This window comes from Microcaecilia unicolor, chromosome 6 (genome assembly GCF_901765095.1).
Source record: "Microcaecilia unicolor chromosome 6, aMicUni1.1, whole genome shotgun sequence".
In the NCBI taxonomy this organism is placed as follows: Eukaryota; Metazoa; Chordata; class Amphibia; order Gymnophiona; family Siphonopidae; genus Microcaecilia; species Microcaecilia unicolor.
This window is the reverse complement of record NC_044036.1, coordinates 319648084-319663762: the sequence shown is the minus strand read 5'-3', so window position 1 is coordinate 319663762 and position 15679 is coordinate 319648084. Positions and strand designations below refer to the sequence as shown.

Genomic DNA, 15679 nt, shown 5'->3' with positions numbered 1-15679 from the left:
CAAATGGCTTGCATTTGGCCATTTTTGACATGGACATCTTTGGTTTCGAAAATCGCCTAAAGTCAGAAACGTCCCTGTCTAGGGACGACCAAATCTAGGGACGTCCAAATTTAAGGATTTGGACGTCCCTGACGGTATTTTTGAAACAAAAGATGGCCGTCCATCTTGTTTCGAAAATACGGTTTTCCCCGCCCCAGGATTTCGACGTTTTGCAAGGACATCCAAATCGCAACTTGGACGTCCCTTTCGAAAATGCCCCTCTAAGTAGCCTCTGACGCAGCCCTAATGGGCGAAACATGACCTGTGTCGGGCAATATATTCTGTGTGTAACTCTACTAATAAAGTTTGTGTACATCAACTACCGATCTGCTTTCTTGTGTTCCACTTTGGCGTTTGCGGATCGTCTGCCTTGCTGTTTCGTGGGACCCTCTATGCTGAAAGGAATACAGATTTGATATTAACTCCTGTTCAGATGGGGTTAGGACTCTGAAGAGCTCACTGCTGAATATGAATGAATGTGTCAATGCCTGTGAGAAGTGTAGGATAATGGGGAATAAGAGGTGTATGAGACAGGAAGATGAAATTAAGGTCTGGGGAGAGGAGGCAGTGATGAGAGAAACCGGATAAGAAGTGAGAAGAAGGCAACAGCTACATTTGGAAGAGAGAGATTAAAAGAGCGTATGAAATATAATAGGTGCACTATTTCCTATGTTTTAGTTCTTTATTTGTTATTATTGTTCCTTTTTTCTTGTATATTGCATTGAAATTTTTCAATAAAGCATTTAAACTAAAAAAAAATAAAAAAATTAAGGAACAATGGTGAATGCAGGGATTCATCTAATCTATGATGCGTCCATTGCTTTTTCAGGAAGGACTTTATCTACCCTGGACACTGTGCCCAGCAGACGTGCTTTTGCACTGGGAAGCAGTGGCGCTGCTGTATCCACATTTAACCTCACGCGAGCTCTTATGAAGTCTCTGATGAGATCCCGAGTTCTGAATGAAGAGACGCTGTCACTTTCTGTCTCTGAGATTCAAGTTCAAGGCAAGCGGGTGGATTCTAGGAGCTTAATGTGCACAGAGGCTTCTGACCGTCACTGCCTCTTCTCTCTTCCTACTGCCCTCTCTGCCCAGCTGGCAGGGAAAGGTGAGCTGGTGCAGGTGATGATGGACATCGGCATGAATCCCTTCCCTTTCCACTACATGTCAAACAACTCCATCTCTACTCATCTGGCCTCCCTGGAGTTCACAGCTTCAGATGGGACCCAGATTCCCATTTCCAACTTGTCTGAGGAAAAGTCCATCCGACTGAGGTTACCAGTCGAGGACCAGGAAAGCTGGAACGCCAGTGAGACATTAATCCACATCCCTCCAGGAGACTCTGTTAACTTCATGGTGAAAACAACCAGACATAATGAGGCTGTCAGGACCCATATCCATATTCATGTCACTGTGCCCGTGGGTAAGTCAATTCTGCCACTTCACTGTGCCAATGGGTAAAAATGCTTTGCTAGTGCTACGTCACTGTCACAAAGGTAAATCTGCCTCACTGTGTAACTTTGTCATAGCTCTGGGCTGTATCTCCTCTAGCTGTGACGGTTCTTCTATTTGCAGGCTTTGATCTTGCCCTGGAGAGAAAGCCTATGGTCTCTCTCAATGCACATGAGAGCCTGATGCCTAATGTCCCCCACTCATTGTGGAGACAAGATGTCACCTTCGCCTCGGGAATATCTGGCAGCAGCAAAGAGCTCACCATCTTAATTCCACCTCCGTAAGTACAAGATCACACTGCCGAATTCTGCTGCCACAATGATTAACCTTTGACGTCCCACAAGAGAAATGTTTCATCGCCAAGGGCCTAATTTAATAAGGCTTTCCTCCCTATAATCTGTCTCTGGAAGAAAAGCTTTGAAAATCAGGCCTCAGGCGATGCACCTGTGAGTTCCTTATCCTGGTTTACTCATGTTCCCACCTTAGCTGTGGTATCAACTCTATTCTCACTTTTAATGGTTCAACAAACAAAAAAAAAGGAAATCAAACCTTCCGTAGATGAAATAAAATAAAACCAAAAGAGCTTGTCAGGATGGCCAAAAAGGCTGAGTTTATTCAATAATAACACCAGTCTTCACATTCATTTTTTTTTTTAGTTTTTTATGTTTTTCATCAGGACCCCTGATGAAGGCAATTCCTTCTGCCGAAACACTGGAATGTTGGGTTTCCTTTCTTTGAAATACCTTTCGTATACTGCTTTTGGTGATATTTTGCATATTTTTTCTCTGGAAGACTAGTGTTGTTATTTGAATAAACTGGGCCTTTTTGACCATCCTGACGTGTTATTTTAGTGCCTTTCACTCTTTTCGTTTTATGTTATGGGTATAGGTCATGCATTTGATAAACCACCTTTCTGTGGTACAATCAAAGCGGTTTACATATTATACACAGGTACTGAAGGGTAGAAAAAAAGAACATGGTATGTAAAAGGAAATGAAATTTATTAACCTCTAGATTTTCCTCGTTATACCGGTGTATTTTACATCTTATATTTTTTCACTGGAAAGGACTCGTAATTGATTTAGTTGTCTTGCGATATTGATTTAGTTGTCTTGCGATAGTGACTACGGTGGCCCTGGATTCCTCATTCTCATCCTCACACATTCCTTTCCTAAAATATTTCCACTATCCATGTATGTGGCCACTCTGCAGGGCCCAGTCCTGAACCACGTCGGGGTTATTTTCAAGAGTAGACATTTAGTGGATCGTGGGTGCGAGCATTCAGGGGGCAGTTTTCAAAATAGCCTGCCCAAGTGCAAAATTCATAGGGAACATGGACATGTGGACTTTGTACATATTTTCAAAGGCAAAGTCCACATATACTTTTTCTTTGAAAATTGTCCACAGGTACAACTGGACCATCGACGTCACTCTTGCTTTTAGTTAGGGCTAATTTGGCTGGAAAAGAGCACACATCTATTTGACAATGCAATGCGCCCATGCTATTTTTTAATTCAACTGTAACACGTCCCCTGGCAGTGCCTCCCCTTAACCCAGCTACAGGCACACATGTTGTGGAACCCTGCTTGTACTCTTAGCCAGGTTAAGGGTGGGTAATTGTCATACAGCGATGTTGTAAAGCCTAAACATCACCGATATTCTGTGAAATTAAAGGCTAATGAGATCATCGTCCTCCGGTTGAGAAAAACATTGTGAAGTTTGTTTTTTGGGCTTTCTGGTTGAATAGATGTCTGTGTCTCTTTATATGAGCACCAAAATAGGTGCTTTCCTAAACCCTGTTACAAAATTATTCTCGTAGTGGCTTGCAGCTTGATATGTTATCTTTCTTCTTCTCCTAGCTTCAATGGCACATTCAAGGACTATCATGTCAAAATCACCAGTCACTTCTTGTATGCACCAGTTAATGCCTCAGTCAGTGTTTTCACCAGCCTCTGCCAGTATTTCCACTTTCAGAGCATGCAGTGGAGCACGGAAGGTATAACCCCAACAAATGCCACCAACCACAAGGAGGTGGTTTGCCTGACAGAACATTTAACAGTCTTTGGAGCCAGTCTCTTTGTGCCACTTCGCAGTGTTATCTTCCTTCCACCAGTAAGTTGTTTATTATCACCATCTTTCTTACTCTCCCAGGATGGGAGAGGACCAATCAAGCTTCGTGATCATTCATATCAAAGATTGATATTCCCTCTTTATTAGATTAGGACATTTTCTTAGTTCATTGACTGCCAGTGACATACTGTACCTTTCCTCCTTGCCCTCAGTTCAAGGTTTTTAAAGTTAGCTACAGATCTGTGGTAAAGGAGACGCAGCAATAATCCATTACGATGCCAAGAACCAACAAATTCATGCATTTTTTTTTGAAGCAGTCCAGGGTGAACAAATCAATAATTTGTCCATGGGTTACTGAAAGGTAATATAAAGAGAGTGTCTCTTCCTCAAGGCAAGAACTTCTCCAGCACAGTTCTAGATGAAGCGTAAAATTTTTTCTTCCCAGGCAGATGATCGGAACTGTGCTCACTACATTTCCTCCCCAACACCCTAAAGGCAGCTTTTCCCTTTGTACTTAATGCTGTGCTTCTGCATTTTGATTTCAGAGTGAGCACTCGAAGCAGAGTCCGCTTATGGTGATCACCTGCTCCATGCTTTTTTCTATCTACCTGGTGATGGTCCTGATTGCCCATAAACTGGATGACATAGACATTACCCGAGTGGGCATCATTCCATTATGTGGTCCCCCAGGCCGGTACAAGTATTGGGTGATAGTGAAGACTGGCTGGAAAGGGGGGTCAGGTATTTATTTATTTATTTGTTTGTTTTTGTATCTGACAATTATCCAAAAACAAGTTTCGGTTCAATGTGGCTTACAGTTGACAGTCAGTAGGAATTACAGTGTTTCATTACAGTTGCGAATTTGTCTAGATTTGGAAGAAAGATGGGAGGTATGACAGTCCTAGAGAACATATCCAGTCTCCGAGGCTCCATCAGGCCTTGTATGAAGCCATAGATGTAGTAATCTATTTCAGGCTCCAATATATAGCATGTGTTATGTGATAATATGTCCTCCTCTTCCCATCTCCATATGCTCAAGGATTCCATAGAGAAACAATGTGTGCATGGAGATTAGAAGAGTACATTTTTCTCTCATCCTTGAAGCATATTTATCTTCCAGACCAGGGGCTTTTAGAAAATTAATTATGAGCAAGAGAAAGAGATCAAGAAACATAAGGAATTTCTCCAGCAATAGTACAGGTATACTGATAAACCTCTCAGTTAGTCACCCTGGAGATAAATAGAAATAAATTCAAACAAAAATGAAGGTAAAATAATACCATTTTTATTGGACTAGCTTAATACATTTTTTGACTAGCTTTTGAAGACAATACCTTTTGTGGGTCAGAAAACTTCTGACCTGAAGAAGAAGGTATTGCCTTCAAAACAGGGGCGTAGCCAGACACCCAAGTTAGGATGGGCCTGGACCCAAGGTGGGTGGGCAGAACTCCGCCTTGTCCTACAAGTGATTTGGTTTCTCCCTCTCTCATATGGTCTTTCAAACATCCCCTCTCCCCCATATACCTTTTAAATAGCAGATTTTCACCGGCAGCAAACAGTTGTTGGGAGTTTTTGGCTAGTGGGGCTTGGGGTCCCTGCCAACCACATTATAGGTGTGCTGCTACTTGGTGGGCCTGAACCTAAAGTGAGTGGGCCTGGGCCCACCCCAGCCCACCCTTGGCTACGCCACTGCTTCAAAAGCTAGTCAAAATTGTATCATTTTCTTTTGTTTTGAAACTAAGTATGAGATAAAAGGAAAGATTTGTGTTCAGCAGCACAAATGTGGACCTCTTTTCTTATGTACATAATTAATTGGGGGAGCCCTACGACCAGGAATGCATATCCTGATCCCCGAAGCAATGATTATTTTGGTCCTGGGAGTGTCTGAGGCAAAGCTCTCCACTCCTGGGTCTGAGCTCAAATTTATAGATTAGCTTTACCCAAAAGTAGTTTGTTCCTTTATCTGACTGGCTTAAGTGAGATAGTTTCAGTCTTAACTAAAGGTAGCTTTGTGAATCATTGCCTCATCCTTTCTGAATTTCTCTCTCTCTCTCTCTACTGTAACGTTGTAGGAAGCATTGAGAATAAATGAAAAATTAGATTATTTATTAAGTTAAGTTCTGTTTCTTAATAAAAAGTTGAATATTTCTTCCTTCATTACAATTTGCATCCTATGTTGACAGCATACATTTAAGAACTAGAAACTGATGTACGCTTTGATGACCTTTCAAGTCAAGTTGTTTATAGTCCATTCTGAAGGTTTTCTGATACTGTTCTAGGTACAACGGCACATGTTGGTATTAGCTTATATGGATTAAATAGAAGTGGCTCTCGACACCTAGACAAGAGCTGGGCCTTTCAGAGGAATAGCCAAGACATTTTCCAAGTGGAGACAGATGCCAACTTGGGAGAGATCTGGAAGATCCGAATCTGGCATGATAACACAGGTGTGGCACTGGTAGATGGGAGAGAAGTTCATGTCATTGACAGTTTCAGGTTCTTTTATTTTTAGTTTTCTTTAGATTTTTTCATTTATTTTGCATAATTTTGCATGTTTAGCATTGGTTTTGAATGTCCTTGGATTTGGCAGCATTGCAGTAAAGTGATAAAATCTCACCTTCTCTCATCTCTCTCCCCCCATCTCCAATTTTGCTAGACCCATAGGGTCCGATACTCAAAGCAATTGAATATCGCTGTTAGCGCCAAACTCAAAGCCGGCTATGTTGGGGGTTCTCTGGGGGCGGAGTCAGCATGGTGGCTTGAAGGCTGATATTCAGCCCTTAAATGGACAGGTTTACCTCATAAATGGGACTGCATAAAGTCTATCCTATTTTTATGCGGCAACCCATGGCCTCTTATGTGATGGATATCGACTTAAGCAGTTACGTGTTAGCTGGCTTAAAAATAACTGGATATTCAAAGCCGAAGCCCATACAGGTCCCAGCTTTTAATATCCGGGTATAAAGCCATTGGCGGTGAGCTGCCGATGTCTGAATATAGACCCCTTAATATTTTCCTCTCTTCCCTTGCTTTCTTTTGGATTATTCCAACCAAAGCTTAGAAAGTCAAAACAAGGGGAATGTACTACTACTACTATTTAGCATTTCTATAGCGCTACAAGGCGTATGCAGCGCTGCACAAATATAGAAGAAAGACAGTCCCTGCTCAAAGAGCTTACAATCTAATAGACAAAAAATAAATAAAGTAAGCAAATCAAATCAATTAATATGGACGGGCAGGAAGAGAGGAGGGTAGGTGGAGGCGAGTGGTTACAAGTGGTTACGAGTCAAAAGCAATGTTAAAGAGGTGGGCTTTCAGTCTAGATTTAAAGGTGGCCAAGGATGGGGCAAGACGTAGGGGCTCAGGAAGTTTATTCCAGGCGTAGGGTGCAGCGAGACAGAAGGCGCGAAGTCAATACCAATACCAGCCATCTTTTGTCGTAGAACAAAAGGAGATTGCAGTATCCAAATGAAAAACTACAAACTTAAAGAAAAATAAAATACCCCCAAATCGCCTCTTTATTTGGCATCAAGCTACAATATTTTCTGTCTTCAAATCTACTGACCTGCCTTATCTGTTTCTTCTTCTCATGGATTCTCACACCGTGATGATTTGGGTTAGGGCTGCAACCCTAGACCTCTGTTGCTGCTTCTTTGATATTTATTCTGATGCTTTGGTGGTCCTAAATTTTAAACTGTCTAAACTCCTCATTCAGCCTTGTTGCTGTTATTCCAGGTTGGTTTTGTTGGCCGCAGTGGACGAACTGTGACCACTTGACCGCACATTTCCTAGGTTCAATGAGGCCGACATTCAAAAGAAGTTAGTTATCTGTTTTCCAGTGGCTGGTGTAGATTTTCAATTTTTTTTAATGGATAGTATCAGACTTTGAATTTGACTGAATGGCCTTGAAAGTATCCATACAGGAAGGGGCCAGGTTTGGGGTGGAAAGAGAGTGTGTTGAAAAATGATGTGGCTAGCAGCAATATCTGGGTAAATTATATGTTTAGGCGTGCTTGTATATTCAACACTCCTACCTATACTAGGGTTATCATATGTCCGGATTTACTCTGACATGTCCTCTTTTTGAGGACAAGTCTGGGCACCCGGGCGGGTTTTGCCAATCTGCCCGTTTGTCCGGATTTCTGGACAAACGGGCAGGCTGGTGGGCGGGCCGAAATCCGGACAAACAGGCAGATTGCTAGCCTCCCCTCCCCTTACTTACTACTGCCCTGGTGGTCTAGTGACCTCTTCCGCCTTCAGGGCAGGAAAGAGCCCCCTCTTTGCTGCCCGGAGCGCTGCCCTGCAAGCATCCTTCCTGTTCGTGATCTTGGCGCCAATTCAAAATGGCCGCCGAGAGCTGAAGTGACCTCGCGAGACGTCAACTCTCGGTGGCCATTTTGAATCGGCTCCGAGATCACGAACAGGAAGGATGCATGCAGGGCAGCACGTCAGTCAGGAGAGAGGGGGCTCTTTCCTGCCCCGAAGAGGTCACTAGACCACCAGGGCAGTAGTAAGGTAAGGGGAGGGAGGTGACGGGGGGGGGGGGGGGGGGGGGGAGGGGGGGGCGGAGCGAGGGCGTGAAAGTGGGCGGGGCATGTGTCCTCCTTTTTGGGGGACAAAATATAGTAACCCTAACCTATACAGATAGTGCTGCTGAAAATGCAGAATACGTTAAAAGCCACGACCAACTTTTAACTTTTTCCCATTACTGTGCCAGCTGAATATTGGGCCCAGTATGTCCAATAACTAGTGATGCACAGTAAAACAATGCCTTCCTGGGCTCACATCTACAGTGTAGCACATATTGATTTCAAAGAATCACACTCCTAACTTGGGTTTCATGTCGTATGTGCGTATTGTGTGCAGGTTGCATTACAACATGGAGAAATTGATGTTTCAAACCATCACTTCTTCAAAATTAGTAACTCTGTGCTTGTGAGAGTAGCAGGAAGTCCATGTTATGTATTTTTATAGATGAAGGCCTTGATTTCATCTCATTAGAGCATGACAAATGAACGCCAGACAACAGATGAGTGCAGTCGCTTAAGTGAATGGTTAAATCTCTTCTCAGTAGCCCTTTGAGGCTCTCACTGTGTTCTGTCTTCCTTGATCCCAGGAATGGACCCGTCTTGGTACCTGCAGCATGTTATTGTGTGGGACAAGCAGACGAATATCATGTACTTCTTCCTGGTGGAGGACTGGCTGTCAGTAGAGAATGTAAAGACTGAAGGGATGGTGGAAAAGGAGGTTTTGGCTGCCTGTGAGTCTCACTTGAATTTCACTTTAAATTAATTCCCCACCTTTTTTTGCCAGTCCAGGAGCCCTTTTACTAAGCCGCGTAAGCGTCTACGCTCGCCCACAATGGAGTTACTGCCCAGCTACCGTGTGGCTTTGCGGAAATTTCATTTTTGGCATGCGTCCAAAAATATATTATTTTCGGAGGTGCAAAATGGATGGGCTACGGCTAAGAAAGCAAATAGAATGTTGGGTATTATTAGGAAAGGAATGGAAAACAAAAATGTGCAAAGTGATTCATGTGGGAAAGAGGAACCCGAATTATAGCTACGTCATGCAAGGTTCTACGTTAGGAGTCATGGACCAAGAAAGAGATCTAGGTGTCGTTGTTGATGATACGTTGAAACCTTCTGCTCAGTGTGCTGCTGCGGCTAAGAAAGCAAAGAGAATGTTAGGTATTATTAGGAAAGGAATGGAAAACAAAAATGAGAATGTTATAATGCCTTTGTATCACTCCATGGTGCGACAGCACCTCAAATATTGTGTTCAATTCTGGTCGCCGCATCTCAAAAAAGATATAGTGGAATTAGAAAAGGTGCAGAGAAGGGCGACGAAAATGATAAAGGGGATGGGACGACTTCCCTATGAGGAAAGGCTAAAGCGGCTAAGGCTCTTCAGCTTGGAGAAAAGGTGGCTGAGGGGAGATATGATAGAGGTCTATAAAATAATGAGTGGAGTTGAACGGGTAGATTTGAAGCGTCTGTTTACGCTTTCCAAAAATACTAGGACTAGGGGGCATGCGATGAAGCTACAATGTAGTAAATTTAAAACGAGTCAGAGAAAATTTTTCTTCACTCAACGTGTAATTAAACTCTGGAATTCGTTGCCAGAGAATGTGGTAAAAGCGGTTAACTTAGCGGAGTTTAAAAAAGGTTTGGACGGCTTCCTAAAGGAAAAGTCCATATACCATTATTAAATGGACTTGGGGAAAATCCACTATTTCTGGAGTAAGCAGTATAAAATGTTTTGTACTTTCTGGGGGATCTTGTCAGGTGTTTGTGACCTGGATTGGCCACTGTTGGAAACAGGATGCTGGGCTTGAGGGACCTTTGGTCTTTCCCAATATGGCAATACTTATGTACTTATGTAGTTTTTACTATAACAAGGATGCAAGAAGGTGGTAAAAGAGAGTGACAGGGTTGGAGACTGAAAACAGTTCTAAAAATTGAAATATTAATAGTGAAGCTAGTAACAGACAAGCAGGGCATTATTTAATGACCAGAACAATAACAATTTTAATCTGTACATGAGATATAAGGGAAATATGGGATATGCAATAGAAATAAATACATATATGATGTGTGAAAATGGTGGCAAGCTCAGTAGTATCTGGCAGTGGTGGTCATGATGGACCTGCCAACAAGGGAAATGTTTGATTATGGTAAGTGTTAGTGACAGTTTGTTCTTTGTGATATCAGGTCTTCAGGAGCTGAGAAGCTTCCCTCGAGTCTTCCTCGCACAGCTGCTTCTCGGGTTCTCAGACTGGCACATCTGGCTGTCTGTCTGGGGCCGTCCACCTCACAGTCGCTTCACCCGGGTGCAGAGAATCACCTGTTGCATCTTTATGCTTTACCTTTTCATGGCCTCTTGTGCTTTGTGGTATGGAGCTGTAGGCATTAAAGGTTACAGGTATTTATTATTTCATTTAATTGATTTATAACTCACCTAATTGTCATGGTTCTAGGCGAGGTACAATATACGTTATATAATACTAGAAATAAAAACTCAACAAAAACATGCCAACGTGACAACACTGAAGTGAAGATAGGAGTGAAAGATGGAAAACGTATATGTCCATGTCAGAGAAAACAGTGTTATTTATCCAGGTAGCAGTTGCTGCTAGCCAGATGGGTGCTGCTGACCAGAACCATGTCTGAATCTTCAGTGGCATTATCCAGAAAATCATGGCTCTGCCCATTACCTGGATTTTCAGGGCTCATATTTATTTATTTGTTGCACTTGTATCCCACATTTTCCCACCTATTTGCAGGCTCAATGTGGCTTACAGAAATCTGTTATGGCTTCGCCATACCAGGGCAAGAATACAGTTGGTATTATACAGGAGTCAAGGAAAACAAGTAGTTATAGAAAGATACATTCTGAGTAGAGGTTGATAGGTGTTGTTTCGTAGGTAGTTATGGATTCTCCTGGTAGGCCTTGTTGAATAGGTATGTTTTCAGGGATTTGCGGAAGTTGGTCTTCTGCTCAGTGGGGTCGCGCTGTCGGGTAATACATTGCGGTTCGTAATCTAGAGATCTAAAACGGACCAGCTAGGCAAGGGACAGGCAGTCACCCTAGCGCAGGTAGACTCGCTCCAGACTTGCCCCGTAACAAACATCAGGGAGTACCTAGTGTTGAGTCCCCCGGGTAGCGATGCTCTGCTGGTATACCAGGATAGATCCCCTATGACCCTCTAGAAAATATTTGTTGTGTGTTTCCTCAGTTGTTTGAGGAAATTACCATTTTGTTTAGGTCTACCCCCTCCACCTCTGTCATCACAGGAGGTGAGACAAAATGAAAATGTTCTGACCCCCTCTACTCTTCCCAGGCCCTTTGGGCCTATCTTAATCTCTGGTGGTCCAGCAGGGGATAAGAACATAAGTATTGCCATACTTGGACAGACTGAAGGTCCATCAAGCCCAGCATCCTGTTTCCAACAGTGGCCAATCCAGGTCACAAGTACCTGGCAGAAACCTAAATAGTACCAACATTCCATGTAGAACCCCAAAGAGTAGCAAGATTCTAGAATTCTAAAGAATAACAAGATTCAATGCAGAATTTCAAAGTGTATAGCAACATTCCATTTAGAACCCTAAAGAGTAGCAAGATTCCATTCAGAATCCCAAGTACATAAGTATTGCCATACTGTGACAGACTGAAGGTCCATCAAGCCCAGCATCCTGTTTCCAACAGTGGCCAATCCAGGTTACAAGTACCCGGCAAGATCCCAAAACAGTATAATACATTTTATGCTGCTTATCCTAGAAATAAGCACTGGGTTTTCCCCAAGTCCATTTTAATAATGGCTTTTGGACTTTTCTTTTAGGAAGCTATTCAAGCTTTTTTTAAACCCTGCTAAGCTAACTGCTTTTACTACATTCTCTGGCAACAAATTCCAGAGTTTAATTACACATCGAGTGAAGAAATATTTTCTCTGGATCCTTGGGGTAGAAGTGATGCCCATTTTCTTCTGCCCATGGCTGCAGCTGCCTCCAATACAGCAGCTGTGACCTTTCATCCTAGTCTCACAATAGCGAGACTAGGGTGAAAGGTTGCAGCCACCATATTGAATGTGGCTATAACAATGGGAAGGAGTGAATGGGCATCCCTTTGACCCCAACGATCTTCCGCTGGATCACCAGGGATTGAGGTAAACTAAGGAGTCTGTGTGGAGTGGGGGGAGGGGGAGAGCACAGGGAGAAGAGTCAGAAAGGGCTGTCTTGAGGAGGGGGGAGCCAGAAAGGGAGGGGGCTTGAATCACGGAGGGGAGGCAGCTTGAAATCGCACATGGGATATCATTGCCAAACCTGTCAGCAAATGCAACCCTGCCCATTTTCATTTTCCAACAACAAAAAAATGACCGTTATTGTTAATAACTGTCCATCCCTAGCTGATATTTGGATGGTGGCTTGCGATGAATATTCAAATATAACTTAAAATGCCACAGCTGGCATTTTAATAAAACATCAACTGTGGAGTTTGAATACTGGCCATTAGCAACTTAAATGCTGTGAATCTTTGCTTGAAGCTTGAAACTCTTCTGAATGTATCTGTATGATCAATTTTCCTGTCATCTGGAGACTTTTTTCATTGGATGTGTCATAATCAGAGCTCTTGTTTTATTTGGCCTTCTGAGTGTCCCTATCGGGAGCCAGGCACTGGTGACAGCTGAGAGCATTGCAGTGGGAATGGTGGTAGCAGTGGTGGTCTTCCCCATACAGCTGCTTCTCACATCTATCTTCAGAGAAACTCAGAGTAAGGTATGCACTGCATGTTCTGTGCCTCGTTTTACCCAACAACGTATCACAGTCTAACACCCACCAACTAAAGAACCACATTATCAACATTAAACCATAAGGAACTGTACTGATCTGCAAACCTACCACTGTTACATAGGAACACTGTACAATAACCCAATTACCAACTCTACCTGTGTGTGATTTGTGTTTAAATGGTTGGTTTGTTCTTTATTGTATTTCATCAAAATGTTAGATTTCCCCCTTTTTTTTACTTTATTTTTTGACCTGAGTTTCATCCTGCTTCATTGGGCTTGAAAAATGGCTTGCAGTAGCGTAGGCGCGGGTTTTTGGAGCACACCGATCTGTTTTTTAGCGAGTCTGTAAAAAAGGCCTTTTTTTTTTTTGCTGAAAATGGATATTCGGCAAAATGAAAATTGCCACGCGTCCATTTTGGCTCTGAGACCTTACTGCCCGCCATTGACCTAGTGGTAAAGACTCATGTGGTAACCGGGCGGTAATGACCTACGTGCGAAAAAAGTCACTTGGTGCGCATCTGTTTACACACGCCCGAAAATAAAAAAATAGTTTTCAGATGTGCGTATTGGACACGCACCAAAAATGAAATTACCGCAAGAGCCACGCGGTAGTCGGGCCGTAACTCCATTTTGGCGCACGTTGGGCGCGCGTAGACGCTTATGCGGCTTAGTGAAAGGGCCCCCAAGGAACTGCAAAATCTCCAGTTTCAGCTAAAGCTTTTTGAGAAGCTGAACTCATGTCCTTCACATAGCAGCGCACAGGATACCATCTGAATCACAGGTCCACCCAGAAGTTTCACATTTATAACTTTACATGCCTGTTAAACTCTTGAGATCCTGGTGAATATCGTAAATAACACTTAAGTTTATGCCAGAGGCAGATGACACCTTATAAACTAATTACTTGAGTTAGATTCAGTTTAATTTAGTTTGGTGTTCGGTGTCCCTCATTAGGTAAATTAGCAAGGAGTTAGGGTTTTTTTTTTTAATCACTCGATTTTCTCACTCATAGTGAGCTTTTGCGACTGATTGGTTCCCCCCCCCCCCCCCCCTTTTTTTTCCTTGCTGGAACCAACGATATAAACGGACTCCTAAATTGATAGAGGGTTCTTGATGCATTTGTATTTTTCCTCTATCGGGAGATTTGAGGTTCCGTTTTGTTTAAATACTTTCTACTTGAGAGACACCCACAAACTATTTATTCAAACTTTCTAAGTTTATGGAATTGTTATTGGAACCTTATAAACTAAACAATTTATTGAGACATGAGCTTTTGAGGACCAGAGTCCTCATTTATGGTATTTATGTTCACCTGCTGTACACCTCCTTGGGCGAATCTCTTCATAAAGGTGATTAATAAATCCCAATCCTATATAATAAAACACACCTCCAACATTCTGAAGCTGACTGCATGGCTGAGGCATTCCTGCTCTCTGTATCCATCTCCTGAATTGACATCACGTACTTCCGGGTTCATCACAAGCAGAAGTGACCAACCACACGAGGTTTCTCGACTTTAGAATGTTGGAGGTGCATTCTATTAAATAGGATTGGTCAATTCCTTGAAGCACAGCCAGAGCTCAGTGTCCTGCACAGTAACACTCAGACACTAGAGAGAGGGGGGGGGGGGGGGGGGGGGCTGACACCAGAGAGAGGGAGGGAGGGAGGGGGGGGCCTGACACCAGAGAGGGGGGGAGGTATCTCTGTCACACACACACTCTCTCTCTCTCACAGTCAATGTCTTTCTCTCACTCTCACACACTCTATGTCTCACACTGTATCACATTCACTCTCTATGTGTCACACAGTCACTCACACACTCTCTTGGTCTCATACACTCAGTCTCACAGAGAGTCTGTGTCTCACACACTCTCTCTCTCGCACACACTGTATCTGTGTGAAACACACTCTCTCTCACACTGTGTCTCACATACGCACTTGCACACACTCTCCCTCTCACAGACACACTCGGATCCAGACTCACACTCTCTCTCTCTCACACACACACACACACACACACACACACTCGCACATTCACTCTCTCTCTCTCACACACAGTCACTCTCACATACACTCTCTCAAACATACACACTCCGAGGAAAACCTTGCTAGCACCCGTTTCATTTGTGTCAGAAACAGGCCTTTTTTACTAGTAAATAAATAAATAAAATTCTCCTCGAACGCTCAGGCCACAATAAATTGGTTAGTCTATAAGATGAACTCTCACAAATTTCAAAAACTGCACAGAGTATTTAAATTAGAAACTATTGATTCTAAACCAATACCCTGAATCTCAGTTGCTAATTTGGCACTTATATCAATTATCAATGATTTATTTTTATACAAAAAATAGCCTCAAAAGCCCAGGGTACCTTTAAATTAGGACACCAACTGTAATGGCTATCATCATTGGCTCCTCCACCACCCGAATAATAGCTAAGTAAAAGAAGTTGTTCTCGTTCTGGGATCTTCTTAATACTTTAGTATTGATATGAGTTTTTCAATTTCAGAATTAAAATATATGGTTGACCTTTGAGCACTTAGATCAAACATTTGTCATAGTCAACACCTCTCCTTCCGTTTTTTACTACAGGCTTTTTCTTCGAACATTAAAAAATTCTGGAAGTTTTTACTCTGTAGGTGTTTTCGGGTGGTGGAGGAGCCAATGATGATAGCCATTACGGTTGGTGTCCTAATTTAAAGTACCCTGGGCTTTTGAGACTATTTTTTATGTAAAAATAAATAATTGATAATTGATATAAGTGGCAAATTAGCAACTGAGATTCAGGGTATTGGTTTATAATCATTAGTCTATAAGATGCCATCTAC

General features: G+C 42.7%; 1 protein-coding gene across 1 annotated transcript in view; it reads left to right on the top strand.

Moving 5' to 3' along the window:
* The window catches only part of LOC115473398 (polycystin-1-like), a 148785-nt gene that overhangs the window by 94164 nt on the left and 38942 nt on the right, over window positions 1-15679 (top strand). Inside the window, exons 24-31 of the mRNA XM_030208333.1 lie at window positions 869-1462; window positions 1615-1771; window positions 3351-3603; window positions 4107-4302; window positions 5841-6008; window positions 8678-8821; window positions 10275-10485; window positions 12713-12836. Of these exons, the coding sequence (XP_030064193.1) occupies window positions 869-1462; window positions 1615-1771; window positions 3351-3603; window positions 4107-4302; window positions 5841-6008; window positions 8678-8821; window positions 10275-10485; window positions 12713-12836 (1847 nt within the window). The remainder of the gene's footprint in view (window positions 1-868; window positions 1463-1614; window positions 1772-3350; window positions 3604-4106; window positions 4303-5840; window positions 6009-8677; window positions 8822-10274; window positions 10486-12712; window positions 12837-15679) is intronic.